The sequence below is a fragment of the Sorghum bicolor genome, chromosome 1, assembly GCF_000003195.3.
Source record: "Sorghum bicolor cultivar BTx623 chromosome 1, Sorghum_bicolor_NCBIv3, whole genome shotgun sequence".
Taxonomy (NCBI): Eukaryota; Viridiplantae; Streptophyta; class Magnoliopsida; order Poales; family Poaceae; genus Sorghum; species Sorghum bicolor.
In genome coordinates this window covers 56365367-56382990 of record NC_012870.2, presented here as the reverse complement: position 1 = coordinate 56382990, position 17624 = coordinate 56365367, and the positions used below count along the sequence as shown (strand labels likewise).

Here is a 17624-nt window from a genome sequence, read left to right as displayed (position 1 = left end):
TATTAGATAGTTAATATTTAAAACAATATGTAGCTTAGAGACATATTTATTTAATAATAAAATAGAAGTTAGTCAAACCTTATCTTACTTTAATATTACCTCTTAATATACCTTAGTATTATATTAAAACATGAGAAGTTTGTTGATTCATATGAAATATGATATATCAGTTAAATGTACGTAGATTATGAACACATGGACTTATAAAGTGTTCATATGAAATAACAACACATCATGCAAAAGTAGTGGAAGTATCATCAAGCATAAATTTAGGTAAATTAGTAGATCAGTGAGATATATAGTAATTGTGCTAAAACTTTTACCACAAATCAAGCATCACATCAAATAGGCTATCATAAAATTTTCATAATAATTAGAGCAAGATAACTACAATTTCAATTTTATACTTAAAAAGCATAGACAAGCATCTCCAACAAAAAAATATATTAAAATTTATGATATTTTTTGTTTACGGATCTAAATATATGGAGCTGATTTTTTTTTGTAATTTTTAGATTTTTTATGAATTACTATACATTTATTAATTTTTATATGAGATTTTGCAGGAAAACTTCTATTCTTTTTTCCTCTTCCAAACAGTCTACCTACGGGCCCAAATTGTGGATGAAGTTGGATAGATTGCGCACAGATTTGTACTTAAACCCCTGTACTTTTTTATTTTTAACATGCTCTAATATATAGGAGATTTTATATTGGGAACTCTAGAAAAAGTTTTATTCATTTTTTCCTCCTCCACAACGTACCAGGCGCTGTTCTAGACGGAACCGGATATAGGACATGACCGAAAAATGTTTTAGGGCAGACTGAAATTTTCCCTCTTTATAGATAGGTATAGAAATAAAGATAAAGAAACCTGGGCTAATCCAATGACGATAACAAGTGATATATACAGACACGTTCCTGCCAATATATATTGGCATACTGCTGGTTTAATTTGACTCTAAGTCCTAATGAAGAAGATTGTGAGCTCCGGCCCGGTGGCGCCGCCCTCGGGGTTGTGCATGTAGTACGTCTCGGAGTCCTTGGAACCAACGAGGCGGTCGAAATGCGCGCGCATGTAGGTGAGCTCGCCGTCGAACGGGTGGGACATATCGGCCGGCAACACGCCGGCGCCCATGGACGTGGAGTGGAGCAGCCGCATGACGCACTCGTCCCGCTCCGTCGCCTCCCGCCGCGACGCGTACCCGACGCTCTCGCCGTTCACCTCGGCCGTCCAGACCGGCTCGTCCAGCAGCCGCACCGACGACCCCGCCGCCGCGTGCTGCTGCTGCTGCTGCTGCTGCTTCTCGCACTCGAGCGTGACGCGCACCATCCCCGCCGCGCTCACGTCCTGGATGAACTTGGCCGTGGGCACGCCCATGTCCAGCAGCACGCACGGCGGGGCGCCGGGGCTCTCGTGCAGCGCGATGGTGATGCGCGCCCGCCGGTGGCCGTACAGCGTCCCCGTGGCGTGCGTCGCGCCGTGGAAGTGGCTCCGGACTCCGCCGGCGCCGTGCAGCCCCGGGAGGTGGTTCAGCGACGGCATGCCGCGGCAGGACGGCGCCTGGATGACCGGGAACGACCGGAACGCCGCGCGCACCGACCGCATGAGGCGCCCCGGCCGCGACCGATGCTTGCCGCTGCCGTGCTTCTGCTTCAGCGGCACCGGCACCGGCGCCGGCGGAGGAGGCGGGGGCAGCGTTGACGCGTGCAGGAAGGGGATCTCCGGCAGCGGGGTGGCCGGAGTCGACTGCGGGTGGGGGATGCAGGTGGCGCCGAGGAAGGCGATCTCGACGGTCTCCGTGGAGGTCGTGGGTCGCCGGGCAGGGTGTGTCATGAGGCCGTCGGCGCTGCCGTGGCAGCGCGGCGGTCCGGTGGGGCAGGTGAAGGGAATGCCGCGGCGCCGGCGATGGCATGCGTGGGGAAAATGGGTGTGCGGGTTTGGGGAGGGCGCGCGGAAACAACCGGCGTTGGGCACAAAGAATGGCCCTGCATGAAACAAGGAAAGCACACACAGCCTGTCTACCTTCCTTACCAGTAGTGTTAGTTTATCGTTCAGTTTCAGAGGCGAACAGAAGACGGCAGTACTGTATATTGAAGGTGAGAATAGAAGATGGAATTACAATAGATGTTCTTCATCGATCTGTGCATAGGATAGGAGTGTCGGGTAAATCGGTCCATGTTTGGCAATAAGGCAAAAACATCCTAATAATTCTCTAAATTTGGCTTGGCCATGTACGAACACGGGTGGTGTCATTCAAACCAACGCGGCATCACGCTCTGTTCGGCTGGCTATAAAAATTGCTGATGTTGATGTTGATTTATTATGAGAGAAAAAACTGTTGGCTGGCAATAAATTCAGGCTGAGGGGGTTATTATCCTTACGAAGGATGATTACTTAAGTAAAATTAAAATGGAAGTAAATTTGCTGTTTTTTAGTGTTCCCTCGGTTCCAAATTATAAGTTGATATGACTTTTTTAGGTATATTGCTTTTACTGTACTTCTAAATATAACCTATATCTTAATACATAATAAAAGTTATATATATAGAAAACCAAAAATGGCTTATGATTTGGAAAGCAGATGGTAAATCATACACTATCCAACACTTATATTCTAAATGTTCTTGGGTCAAATCTTTAGTTGCATATTTCATAGTCATTCTCAGACAAAATAAAAGAGTGCAATAGATGTATGTACCTCCTCAGTCTATTTAAATCTAATTCTATTCTGTATGATTAAAGTGTGAACACTCAGTCTTGTTTATAGCAAGTACATGAATTACTTTCTATATACAAAATAATCATCTATTTTTATTTAAGTAAACATTATCTTCTTCCTCGAATGCACTATATTTTAGAACAGAGGGAGTAGGTATTCAACCTCCGGTAAGCTTTTTTCAATGAACAAACAAGAGATTTGCCTATTATATTGGTAAAGAAGAAGTTAGATCAAATTGGGCAATACAGAACCAGACACAACAAAACTACTGACAAGATGGCTAAATTGAAGTGCTAGAAACAAAAAAAAAGCCTGACAACAACCGGTGCGGAGCAACACCCACATCAGCAGCGGCGGCACGTGAAGTAAAAAGAAGTGGGGCGAGTCGCTTGTGCCTTTTGAACTGGGCAATTAGCTTGTGCCGTTTTAATCATAGGTCGTTAGCTTGTGGTGTTTAAACTTGGCAATTAGTATTTTACAGTGAGCATTATTGCAAGCTTACAAATGGGCAAATTAGTGGCTCGTGAACTTGGTGTTCAAAAAAAATTGCAAATCAAGGGGGTGTTGCTGCCTAGTATTGCCTCTATGAGGCTCCACCACTACACATCAGCAATAAAACAAAGCTAAACAAAGAGACAAAGAAGTTCTTCTAACAATACTAAAAGGCATGACCTTTAAACACACATGCGTGATTTGAGAAGGCTAGGTAGCAGCAGTTCTTTCAAGTAGTTTGCATAGTCTTGAATTACGTCCTCTTTAAGCTTATAGTCATTCCCGACAAGATCCAAATCTTTTAGCACTTTGCGTTCGGTAAGCCGAACACTTTAAAGCGACAATCTATCATAAGACATACGCTTGCACCTTCCTATAGCCATCAACAATGAGTGGTATCCAAAGAGGATGCTTCCGCCATCTCCGCGTGGTTATCTACAAGTTGGGGACTCCTTTTCATTGTTTTAAACAATAGGTTGGCTAGTGTTGTGGGTTCGATCACGTGGCAGTAATCGAATCGATTCAACATGGGTCGATGTGTGAGTCTTCAAAAGCTTCTTGAATATTGATGCAACTTCGGCCTTGTCTTGCAAGAAAAATGTCCAAGTGTACCAGGAGTAATCATCAACTATGACCAAGCAATATTTGTTGCCTCCAAGACTAGCAAATGTGGTTGGTCCAAATAAATCCATGTGGAGTAGCTCAAGCACTCTTGAAGTAAAGAGATAGGCCTTGGTTGGATGGGTGTTTGCAACTTGCTTGCCGGCTTGACATGCACTACAAATCTTGTCCTTTTCAAAGGTCACATCCTTCAAGCCTCTAATCAATTCTTTCTTCATCAACTTCTTGAGTGTGCCCATTCCAACATGTGCTAACCTTCTATGCCACAACCACCCAAGTGAGGTCTTGGTGAATAAGCAAGTCTTGACATCAACTTTATCGGATGAGAAATCAACTACATATAAGTTGTTGTGTCGGAAGCCTTTGAATACCATCTCATTGTCATCCTCCTTGGTCACTATTACTTCCTTCTTCTTGAATAGACATTCAAAACCAAGATCACAAAGTTGTCCAACCGAGAGCAAGTTGAAACTTAATGATTGCACATACAACACATTGGTGATGGAGTTGTCATTTGATATTGCAACCTTTCCTAGACCTTGACCTTGCCTTTTGAGTTGTCACCAAATGTGATCTTCTCATGGTTGTCAACATCTTCATCGAGTGAGGTGAACATCCGGGGATCTCCGGTCATATGTTGAGTGCAACCACTATCAATTACCCAATGTGATCCACCGGTCTTGTAGTTCACCTACACACAAGAGATCAAGCTTGAGATTTAGGGACCCACATTTGTTTAGGGCCCTTGACCTTCTCTACTAGTTGCTTTGGCACCCAAATCTTCTTTGGCCTTTGCTTGTTGGGCGGCCCCATGAAGCTAACCTTGACCTTGCCACTCTTGTCTTTCCTTACAATGTAGTGAGCATTGAAGGCAAATGGTCTAGCATGCTTGGGAAAGGGTGGTGGTAGTGGTGCCTCACACTCATGAGCAAAGTGTCCTTCTTGACCACACTCAAAGCACCTCTTTGGCTTTGGCTTGCTTGGTTGATCATGAGTGGCTAGTGACTTGATGAGCTTTCTTTGGTGAGCCTTGTAGCCAATCCCACTTTTATCCATCTTCATGATGGTGTTCATGAATAGCTCACTTTGAGGGTCCTTTCCTTTTATGAACTTTGCTAACCCCTTGGTTAGATGTTCTTTCTCTTTCTTGAGCTTGTTGTTCTCTTGAGTTAGCTTCTTGATGATTGGGTCATTGTTGCTTTCTAACTCTTCAAAGATGAATGACTCATCTTCTTTTTGCTTATCATACATCAAACCAAGCTTGAGATATTGATTCTCTTCTTTGAGCAATTTGTTCTCATATGCAAGCTTCTTATCTTGATCAAGTGACTCAATCACTATTGTGTTGTGCTTGGCTTGCTCTTGCAACTCTTTCTTGAGCATGGCATTTTCTTCCTTGAGCTTAATAGTGTCCTCATAGCTCTCGGCCACTACCACTTTCTTGCCCTTGCAACCAACACATTTGCTTGTGCTCTCCACAAGTAAGTCATCACAAGATGTGGCTACATCAAGCTTAGCAACATGGTTAGTAGCAACATGTGTTTCATTGATTGCAAGATTATATGCTATCTCAAGATTATCATAGTTGGCTTTTAGAGTTGTTAGTTCTTCCTTCAAAGCTCTATATCTAGTGATAAGCTCATCATGAACACTCTCAAGTTTATCATGTTTTTCTTTGAGCTCTTTTAAAGAGAGTTTGAGCTCCTTGAGCTTAGTGGTCATGATCTCATTTTGATCTCTAAGCTCATCACTAGATTTAAGCTTTGCTAGAAGTGACTCATTTTCAAGTTCAAGTTTTTCATTTTCACTTCTAGTTTTTCTTATGACCTTAGTGTATTTGTTTAGCAATTTTACAAGTTTGTCATAAGATAGTGATTCATATTCACTATCACTCTCACTACTCTCATCCTCACTTTGTACCTTCCGGTCACCCTTGGCCATGAGGCATAGGTGTGTAGAAGATGTAGATGGTGGTGATGAAGCATCAATGGCAATGGCGGCAACCTTCTCATCATCACTTTCGTTGCCGGAGGAGTCACCACTTGTGCTTTCAATGTCGATGAGCCAATCACCAACAATGTAAGCCTTGCCATTTTTCTTCTTGTAGTACTCCTTCTTCTTGCCACCTTTCTTCTTGTATTGCTTCTTGTCATTCTTCTCTTCATCACTTGAATCATCTTACACTTTATTCTTCTTCTTGAACTTGTCCTTCTTGGGCTTTGGACATTGGTGAGCAAGATGTCCAAGATCACCACAATAGTAGCAATCCATCTCGGAGATGGGCTTTCTCTTGCTACTTGTGAAGAACTTCATCTTCTTGGAGTCAAAGTTGACTCCATTCTTATTGAGCTTCTTCAACATCTTGGTGGTTCTTCTCACTAAGAGGGCAATGGATGCATCATCATCACTTGAAGTTGATGACTCAACTTCAATCTTCTTGGTTTTGCCCTTGTGAGAAGCTTAGGGGTAGTGTAGCGACGTGGATGACTTCACGGTCGAACACCTGCTGCTGCTCGAGTCTGGCCCCACATCAACAATAGCGGGTATGACTACTTCAAGCCGTGCTGCTGACGCTCCTTCGACTCCTTCAAACCATGGGGCAGGGTGTTCCATGTCTTCACCGAGCCACATCATGCCTGTGCATAGCCCCGGGAACGTGACACCAAGCACGCCTCCGCATCTTGAGATGGACATAGTGGAGTTCGTCTCACCCCCTGGCGCTGGTGCATCAGAAATGCTGGACGCAGGTTGATGAAGAAAGAATTGATTAGAGGCTTGAAGGATGTGACATTTGAAAAAGACAAGCTTTGTAGTGCATGTCAAGCCGGCAAGCAAGTTGCAAACACTCATCCAACCAAGGCCTATCTCTCTACTTCAAGAGTGCTTGAGTTACTCCACATGGATTTATTTGGCCCAACCACATATGCTAGTCTTGGAGGTAACAAATATTGCTTGGTCATAGTTGATGATTACTCCCGGTACACTTGGACATTTTTCTTGCAAGACAAGGCCGAAGTTGCATCCATATTCAAGAAGTTTTGCAAAGAATGCCCAAAATCAATTTGATGTCAAGATCAAGAAGATTAGGAGTGATAATGGCAAAGAGTTTGACAACACCAACATTAAAGAGTATTGTGATGAAGTGGGAATCAAACATGAGTTCTCCTCAACATACACACCACAACAAAATGGGGTTGTAGAAAGAAAGAACCAGACATTGATCACCTTGGCAAGAACAAGGCTAGATGAGTACAACACTTTGGAGAAGATGTGGGCCAAGGCAATCAACACCGCATGCTATGCATCAAACTGGCTCTTTCCACACAAGTTCCTAGAGAAGACACCATATGAATTGCTCAATGGGAAGAAGCCCGATGTCTCATTCTTTAGAGTGTTTGGGTGCAAATGCTACATCTACAAGAAGCGCCAACACTTGGGCAAGTTCCAAAGAAGATGTGACATTGGCTACTTGGTTGGCTATTCATCAAAGTCCAAGGCATATAGGGTCTTTAACCATGCCACAAACATGGTTGAAGAAACATTTAATGTTGAATTTGATGAAACTAATGGCTCCCAAGGAGCAAGTGATAATCTTGATGATGTAGGTGGTGAACCATTGAGGGATGCCATGAAGAACATGCCGGTGGGAGACATCAAGCCAAAAGAAGATGATGATGTGCAAGTCGTTGAGCCACCATCCACCTCACATGTACCACAAGATGAAGACAAGGATGTGAGAGATGCTCATGAAGACACCCAAGTCACTCATGAGCAAGCGGTGGCACAAGCACAAGATGTTGATGCTCCCCAAGCAACCCCTCAAGTGGCACCAAGAAGATCATCACATCTCCTCCAAGATCACTCTCAAGACCTCATCATCGGGAGTCCATCACGTGGTGTAACTACACGCTCTAGACATGCTTTATTTATTGAACATCACGCTTTTGTGTCTCTTGAAGATGAACCAAAGACTATAGAGGAAGCTCTTCGTGATGCGGATTGGATCATTTCCATGCAAGAGGAGTTGAACAACTTCTCTCGCAACCAAGTGTGGACACTTCAAGAGCGACCCAAAGATGCAAGAGTGATTGGAACAAAGTGGGTCTTCCAGAACAAGAAGGATGATCAAGGCAAAGTGGTGCGCAACAAGGTAAGGCTCATGGCAAAAGGCTTTTCACAAGTGGAAGGTCTTGACTTCGGTGAAACCTTTGCACCGGTGGCAAGACTTGAAGCAATCCGTATTCTACTTGCATATGCATCTAGTCATGATATCAAGTTATTTCAAATGGATGTGAAAAGTGATTTTTTGAATGGTTATATTAATGAGCTTGTCTATGTTGAGCAACCCCCCGGTTTTGAAGACCCTAGGTACCCCAAGCATGTCTACCAGTTGTCCAAGGCTCTCTATGGTCTCAAGCAAGCTCCTAGAGCTTGGTATGAGAGGCTTAGGGACTTCCTCATAGAGAAGGGCTTCAAGATTAGGAAGTTGACACAACACTCTTCACCAAGAAAATGAATGAGGAAATCTTCGTTTGCCAAGTTTATGTTGATGATATTATTTTTGGCTCTACTAATGAAGATTTTTGCAAGGAATTTGGTGATTTGATGTCCAAAGAGTTTGAGATGTCCATGATTGGCAAGCTATCCTTCTTCCTAGGATTTCAAGTCAAGCAAATGATAGGAAGTCTACTCTACCTCACCGCATCTAGGCCCGATATCATGTTTAGTGTGTGTATGTGTGCTAGATATCAAGCAATGCCTATGGAATCTCACTTCATTGCCGTCAAGAGAATTCTTAGGTATCTAAAATACACACCTTGCCTAGGCTTGTGGTATCCCAAAGGTGCAAGATTCCAACTTGTAGGCTATTCCGATTCGGATTATGTCGGGTGCCAGATTGATAGAAAAAGCACATCCGGAGGGTGCCACTTCCTAGGTAGATCACTTGTCTCTTGGATGTCAAAGAAACAAAATAGTGTTGCTTTGTCGGCCGAGGCGGAATACATTGCCGCCGGTGCTTGTTGTGCACAAATACTCTACATGAAACAAACTTTGCTAGACTATGAAGTAGTACTAGACAAAGTACCTTTGTTGTGTGACAATGAAAGTGTCGTAAAACTTGCTAACAACCCGGTTCAACACACCCACACAAAACATATTGACATCCGCCACCACTTCCTAAGGGATCATGTTGCTAAAGGTGACATATCTCTAGAGGATGTGGGAACGGAAAATCAATTGGCGGATATCTTCACAAAACCCCTAGATGAAGCTAGGTTTTGTATATTGAGAAACGAACTTAATGTGCTTGATCTCTCTAACTTCACTAAAAAATGAAGTTGTGTGTTGACCTTGTAAATAGCTTTTGTTTTGCATATCATGCATACCAAAACTAAAATACAAAAAGAATTGTGTGTAGGGCTTGTCTAACATGGTTAAGATAACCCCCTTGAGTGTGTGAAAAAGCTTCACCTTGGATCAAACTTGACAAGCATTAGTTTACTTTCAAGTATTGCATTTCACCTCATATCATTTGCATGCTTGTTAGTTGATCGTTTCTTTTTGGTTATGTTTTGAGCATCCGCTATGTTCGTCCATAGATAGGGGGAGCATTCAAAGCTCATTATGATTTAAACTCCTAGCTTTATGGCCATACGATGCTCCTCGGTGCTTTCACTTGACTATATTCATAAAAACTACTATGTCTAAGGCTAAATATTTGTGAAAAAAATTTGAGGGTTTGAGAGGGGTCACTCATACCAGTTCCACATGGTGTTTATTTGAATCTTCTTGAACATGGAACTTGGTTGGTGTTGACGGTCCTTAAGTATCAAATTTAATTATCAAATAAACAAAGAAAAGGATCCAAATGAAATCAACATCTAGACTTAGGGTTTTATCTGACAGAATTCCACGAGTTTTGGTGTTTGTCAATTTCTGCAGGGGGTTATCAGGAAATACGGAAGAAAGGCCCACACGTCGGGATTACATAGAGATATTAACGTGCCGCGCAATTATCTTACATCTAGAAGACTCCAGAAGCCACGGGAAGGAAGCGGAGGCCGAACGGGGCCAGAGGTAGGGCGCCCGCCCTCCTGCCCTGGGCGCCCGCCCTGACTTGGAGCCCAATCAGGACTCTTTCTCTCTGGAGATCTCCACCGACCTAAAGGATCAAGAATAACCGTTCAATCAATGTCGGTTTGATCCAACGGCCCAGGTTCACTTGAGGGGACTATATAACCAGACCCCCTGGCCCCTGGAGGAGGCACCCCTTGATCATTATTCATTATTCATAGACAGAGCAAAAGCTAGGGTTTAGAGATGAGAGCTCTCCTCTCTTCTCTAAACTAGAGTAGATCTAGATAGTAGCAAGATGGAGAGCGAAGGAGGATTAGAGGAGAGGCCGGCCTGTCGGTTCTTCCTCCGGTTGTACTTCGTCATGATCAAGCTCTAATCAAGCTTGCTCATGGGATGACTCTGGTAATCCACTTCTAATTCATTATGCAATTACTAATCATGTAGGTTCTGGTTCACAACTCTTTTGAGTACTTTAATCTATAGGACGCTATAGGTGAGAGTTGTAGTATAGGTGTAAGCAAGGTGCTTAGACCTAGATTACTTGTGGATATCCCCTGTCTAGCTGGATCATGTGGTAGGCCACGTAGGTGAGAGTTACGTTGGTCCTCTGTAGTCCACCTCTCGTTAGCAGGATGGGTAGAGTTTATCGGCCTAAGGATAAGCATCCTTTGTGGTGTACTCTTATCACATGGTTCGTCCCAGACATAGACATACCCCATTGAAGTAGAGAAACCATAGTTATACTCTCTATTCTGCTACCATCGCCCATATACTATAATTGCTCTATTCTCTATTCCCATATTATCACTCACTGTTATCTTACCTTTAATATTGTTCTTATTTAATTCTATCATCTTTCCTATTTACACCTATCTATCTATCTTGGTTAAGTTAGAGCGTAGTTGGTTCTCCCGTTTCCCTGTGGATACGATAAAACCTTTAACCGGGTAAAAGCTTCAACGGTATCCGTGCGCTTGCGGATTATCTGTGTGCGTATAAATACCATAGTACACTCTAGTGCCATGCTGGGGATGACAACCTAGTATTCAAGTGGTGTTAGCAAGTGTCAACAAGCATTTTTGGCGCCGTTGCCGGGGAAACGGTTGCTGAGTTGACTACGAACTAGCTTAATCATTTTCTAAAAAAAAAATAAAAAAAATATTTTCCTTTTATCCTTTGCCTCATCTCTGCTAATCTTTCTTCTTATCTAATCCTTGATCTCTGGTCTATCATGAATTCAAACATGTCTATCTATGAATTTCATAGACCTTCAGGCACACATCTCGAACCACCAAAATCTTCAAAGCATATCATAGCATCTAGTTTTGAGATAGACCCCGAATACATAGAATTTGTTCAAAAACAACCTTTCTCAGGAGAAGGTGAGGAAAACCCATACACACACCTAAGAGAGTTTTATCAAGTCTGTGACCTCCTTCGCATAGAAGGAATGTCCGATGAGACCCTCAAATGGAAGCTCTTTCCGTTCTCTTTAACGGGAAAAGCTAGACATTGGTACAAACTCAAAGTAGGGAGTGTTCATGGAGATTGGAAGGAGTTATATAGTAGTTTTCTTTCTAAATATTTTCCAATCTCCAAAGTGGCGGAACTTCGGCGTGAGATTATTTATTTTAGACAACTGGAAGAAGAATCTCTTAGGAAATCATGGGACCGCTTTATTGACCTTACTCTCACTGGCCCAAAGCTTTCTATTCCAGAAGAAGTTCTTCTAATTCACTTTTTTGAGGGCCTTAGTGGGGAAAATAAGCAAACCTTGAATACAGCCTCCAGAGGATCCTTCTATCACCTACCTGCTAGTGAAGCTTGGAATTTGATTGATTTATTAAGTGGAAAGTCTCCTAGCTTTTATATCCCTGAGAAAGAGAAAGAACCAGTTCCTAGACAAGAAGAAGAAGTTTCGATAGCCAGATCACAACCACTTCAATTCCAAACTTTAGCTATCAATCCTAAACCATCAATACCCCAAAATTCTCTAAGGGAGGAAGGAATTCCAACCTTAAATCTTTCAGATGCTGATGGTTTAGACTTCTGGTTCCATAAGAGACCTTCAAGCAGGGATAATTCAAATCCTCGTAATAATGGTTCTCTTAGAGAATGTCCTGGTTCCTGTTATGAAGAAGTCGAGGATGACATATCAAGTGAAGGAGAGCTAAGCCATATTGAAAATTCTAACACCTCCCCTTTCCTGATCACAAGTTCTAAATGGCTAGAATGTGTAGAATGGATGGATAAGGAAGAAGCCTTAATGAATTCTGACTTCGGTTCAATTTCAAATGGTGAGTTCTTGACTCCCTTTGAAGATGGGATTCATCCAACTATAGAAGAGGACATAAGTGAGACCAATCCAAGAGAAACTATGAACATTCAGATTGGAGACGAAGATAACATTAATGAGTATGGAATTTATTTCATAGCCACTTCATTTACTCCATGCTCATATGCAACATCTTCCCAATCTATTGGTCTCTCCAACATCACCACATTTGAGATCTCCACCCCCCTCTTCCTTTCTATTTATAAAAACTTTAAAAGGGCGGTTGTCGATGCATATGTCTATAATAAATATTGCAGATCTCGTTGAGTTGATCTTGATTTAGGTCAGCGTTGGAAGGGAAACCACTTCGCCGACATAAATTGATGGTTTCCCAAGAACAAGCTTATTGTCCAAAAATAAGCACTGATCAGATTGTAACATGAGCTTTTAATTATTTGCAACATTACCTTGTGTATTGAGCATATAAGGATAATTGTAAAAATATTCCTTCGGGTATTCTTGTCACTAACCTTTACAGGATTGGAGCAAGAAGATTGGATGAATGACAAGCACAAGGTATGTCCAACCAATCATCATACAACATTGAATTAAATTCATCTAAACTTGAATTCTGCAAAATTCAAGCTTGGGGGAGTACTTTACATAAAAACATCCTTTGCCATGTTGCTATGTTGGTTGTCCCTACCTTTAAGACATGCTCAATTTGTTAAATACTAATCACACTACTTCATCTCTGTGGGGGTATAAACCCCTATACCCTCATGGGCCTATATGGGCCGCACCATCAGAGGTGGCTCGGCCCACAAGATGAAGACGTGCGGCGCACGACTGGTCGGCGTGCACCGCAAGGCTACAAGATTTTGTACCAAATAGGATACTTTGCTTGTAACTCTGTCCCTTCAGGATATATAAGGAGGGGCAGGGGTCCCCTAGAGGACACATCAGATCATATTCTCTCAACACAAATCAATACAACCAGACGCAGGACGTAGGTATTACGCCAACTCGGCGGCCGAACCTGGATAAAAAGCTTGTCCGTGTCTTGCGTCACCATCGAGTTCGTAGTTTGCGCACCGTCTACCGATAAACTACTACCGTGGGTATACCCCAAGGTAGACTGCCGACCAGCTTTCGTCAACAGTGGCGCGCCAGGTAGGGGGTGTGCGTACAGCTCTCCCGACGAACAAGATGGCCATCATCCCCGACTTCGCGGCCATGGCGGGCGACTTCACGTTCACCGTCAGCTTCAACAACTTCACCGCCATGACCACGGAGGAGGTGTAGATCCGATCTGCGCCAACCACTTCTTCATCGACGTCGGCGGCGGCTTCAACCACGCTGGCTACGACTCCGACTACTCCAGCAACGTCTCCGACCACGCCGACAACGCGTCACCCGCTTCCCTGCTACAAAGAGAGGCAGATCGACAACACCGACCTGCTCGGGCCATCGACCAAATTGTTTAGCCTACTTGCTCTGACCACCAGTCGCAATAATAATCGCCGCGAAGAACGACGCTCCGACAACAGCGACCACCGTAATGACAAGTCGAGAAGCTCGAGGGCCGGACAATTTTGTCGTCACCGACTAGACTTTCATCCAAAGATAAGTACACTTAAAAGTAATATCTTATTTATTTTTGGCATAATATTTTTTATTATCCTTCAAAAACAACTTTTTGTTTAGCCACACTAGTTTTTTCTCCTACACGAGCTTTCCAGAGCCGGTACTGTCTCCGACTCCTCCCTACACGTGCACGAGATCCGCCCTCTGCGTTCCGGGTGGTCGGCAGTAGCTCCCTGGCGAGGCTGGCAATCCCACGCGTGTCTAGGTTCCGCACCTCATGCTGATTGTTGGCTAGACCAGAGCTGGTACAAGCTCTAGGATGAATTAACTACTTGTGCTAATTTTATAACAAAAAATCTAAAACTTATCTCAGTACTGATTTTTATCTAAAGTTGATTTATACATCATGTACTACCTATTCTTTATATTTATTTTTCAGGGGTTTGGCCCAGTCGACAAGCTACGCTCGGGGACTCGTCGACTATTCCCTACGCTGTGCCCGGGGACTGCTCCGACCACCGAGCACGTTTACGTTCCCAACCACGCTCGGGGACTTGTCGACTACTCTCTATGCTGTGCTCGAAGACTGTGCCGACCACCGAGCACGTTTACGTTCCCAACCACGCTCGGGGACTTGTCCACCGGTCCCTACGCCGTGCTCGGGGACTGTGCCGACCACCGAGCACTATACGCTCGGGGACTGGTCGACCAGCTCACCAATTTAAGAACTTGGGGACTGCACCGACCACCGAGCACTATACGCTCGGGGACTGGTCGACCAGCCCACCAATTTGAGAATTCGGGGACTGTACCGACCACCGAGCGTTATATGCTCGGAGACTGGTCGATTAGTCTATTCAATTGCAGACGAGCATGATATGCTCGGGGACTGGTAAATTCAATTTTTTAGACCTTGCTACAAGGCTCATACTTCGCCTTCCAGCAAGCTCGGGGACTACATCGGTACGATGCATCTGGCGATGCATCTCAGTTTCAGAATTTCTTTGAGGACTTTTCTTTTGACCCTGGCACCACGTGCCTACGTCACCTACTACCAGGCTCGGGGACTAAGTGGGCACACTTCACCTTGCGGTGAATATGCTTGCTTTTTTGAGGTCTATACTTTTTAGAAAAGTAAAGTGGGCACACTTCACCAAGAAAAAATCTTTTTTAGAGCACCATGCATTCTTCGAACAACCTGCTTCTTCGATGTCAATGTTGATCAACTGTCTTTTGAGTTGGTCAAAATACCGTTGCAACTGTTTGGGCGACTTTCCTGCTTATTGAAGACGTCAAGCCTCACTGATCGAAGAAGCTCAAGACGGCGTGTTACATCATAATACATGGTGCTCGGGAACTAGCTGTGGGGGTATAAACCCCTATACCCTCATGGGCCTATATGGGCCGCACCATCAGAGGTGGCTCGGCCCACAAGATGAAGACGTGCGGCGCACGACTGGTCGGCGTGCACCGCAAGGCTACAAGATTTTGTACCAAATAGGATACTTTGCTTGTAACTCTGTCCCTTCAGGATATATAAGGAGGGGCAGGGGTCCCCTAGAGGACACATCAGATCATATTCTCTCAACACAAATCAATACAACCAGACGCAGGACGTAGGTATTACGCCAACTCGGCGGCCGAACCTGGATAAAAAGTTTGTCCGTGTCTTTCGTCACCATCGAGTTCGTAGTTTGCGCACCGTCTACCGATAAACTACTACCGTGGGTATACCCCAAGGTAGACTGCCGACCAGCTTTCGTCGACAATCTCCACTTGAGTAGATCTCTATAAATGCTGTCATGTTACCTTTGTCTATTTACTAGTAAGTGTTAGTTTGGAAGTACTGCACATACTTCTATTGGCTTTTAAATTAAGCATGGTGCTTAGGTTAAACAGCCTTCCTTAATCTGATTAGACATGGAGTCTAGTTCGGTTATTGAACTAAAAACTGCTTGTGTAGACATTGGTATATTTTTGTCGTACTAACCCCTGCAGAAAAACTTTCAATATCGATTTGGGAAGTCCTGAGATAAACTCACATCAGAGACGTTGAGAGTGACACATGAAGTTTAACAATTTGCACAAGAAGGACATAGCTCATTCATCATAGAGAGATGATCCATGGAGGCCACAAACACGATGCACAACCGCTAAGAAAGGAAAGCTTCCACAAGGTGATACTGTACCATCACTCTTCAAGCAAGGTAACATCTTAAGGTACTTGACTATCACTTTTATAAGCTTCTCCTTGGTTCTGGCGTTCATATAAATAAAAGAGACAAACATGTATGATTTACAACTCTAGATTAACCAACCCAACTGATTCAATTTGTTTAGTCCTTTAATCCTTGTTCTTAGTACTACCTCCATGATCTCACACTCCTAATCATATGAGCTAAAATGTTACACATTCAATCATTGAGAGATATAAAGAAAAAGACATATACATAGATAGATTATCTTTCCATAAGGTTGAGCGACCTGATCTGACAAATGTTATAAGTGCTACACTCATGAACTTTTCATCCATTAACTTTGTCTTGCTCACTATGCTTAGGGTTAGAGAAGAACAAATACACTTTAGGTTCTGTTGGTGTTTTCCACCAACAGGACCCATGCACTTGATCTCTACCTTGTCTCTATGAGCAGGTACACTTCGAGCAAAACACGGAGGAGTTTTATAACTCTCAGACTCTACCAAGTAAAGGACCTGGATCTACGAGCACAAACACACTGAGCAAGATACTGCCAACGCCGCACTTCGAACTGCTGGGCAAATGAAGAGGTGCAGACGTCAAGGTCCGCACCTGAATCAAATGACGCATCTGAAGAATGAACACGGTGAGAAGTCTTGTTAAGAAGACTTAAAACATTGAACCATCGCCGAAAGGTAAGATCGGTAGTTATCCATATTTATCCTTTCTGCATTCCTTTTTCCCTTTAATTATTTACTTTCCTTAAATAGATTATTAGTTAATCATGCTATCTTGAAAAGAAAATAAAAATATTAAAAAATACTAAGCCCCATGTGAGTATACGAGTGGCATAAAACCCATAAGTACCTTCACTGTGGTGGCATAAAAATAAAATAAATATTTCTTTTCTGCTTTATAAAATAAAAATATAAAAACAGGGAGTAATATTTAGGAAGCTCAACATGATGAAGGCTAGATATTTATGCTAACACTTAATTAGTTCCACAAGCTTTGTTGTCTATTTGAGCTCCACAGAATTTAAGAATCAAGAAGACTAGCAGACAGAGGACATTCTAATCGCTGTCAAAATGCTGCTGACTTTCAAATACACCTCTGCCACCTGCTAGCTACATCAAGAGAAATTACGTCAAAATTCAGCTTGGGGGAGAGCACCCCCATTTATCTCGCTAAGTATTTCTACCTATCTTTATACTTATATTATATTAGAATATTAAAATACATAAACTATGAAAAACCAAATAAAGATTTTGTGCTTATATATATATATATCTTTTGCTTAGTGTGTTTAATAAATAAATAAAGTGGCTATGCTAATCTGAATCTTAATAATAAAACTCTAGCATGGATATGATGAATAGTTGCTCTGCCTAATTTGCAAATTTGAAGTTCTCTCTCAAGTCTAGACATAATTGTTATAATTTAAAGCTTGCTCTAGATCTAAATTTGTGGGATAAAAATTTGATCTGAAATCTAAGTTGTTAACGGATATGATATGGGAAGGTTGAGCTGCTGTTTATCTGTTTCTAGAGATGCTAGAATTCTGGAGAATTTTATCTTTGAAAAATCTTTAAAATATTGCATGATGAGTTCCTGTATGATGAAAGTTTAAATTCCTACCACAACCGTATAT

General features: G+C 42.8%; 1 protein-coding gene across 1 annotated transcript; it reads right to left on the bottom strand.

Moving 5' to 3' along the window:
• On the bottom strand, positions 813-2139 carry LOC8055605 (protein MIZU-KUSSEI 1). The gene is made up of 2 exons (XM_002464839.2): positions 2124-2139; positions 813-1989 (listed from the first exon to the last, which is right to left on the bottom strand). The coding sequence occupies exons 1-2, from the start codon at positions 2137-2139 to the stop codon at positions 962-964; spliced, it is 1044 nt and encodes a 347-aa protein (XP_002464884.2). The 3' UTR covers positions 813-961.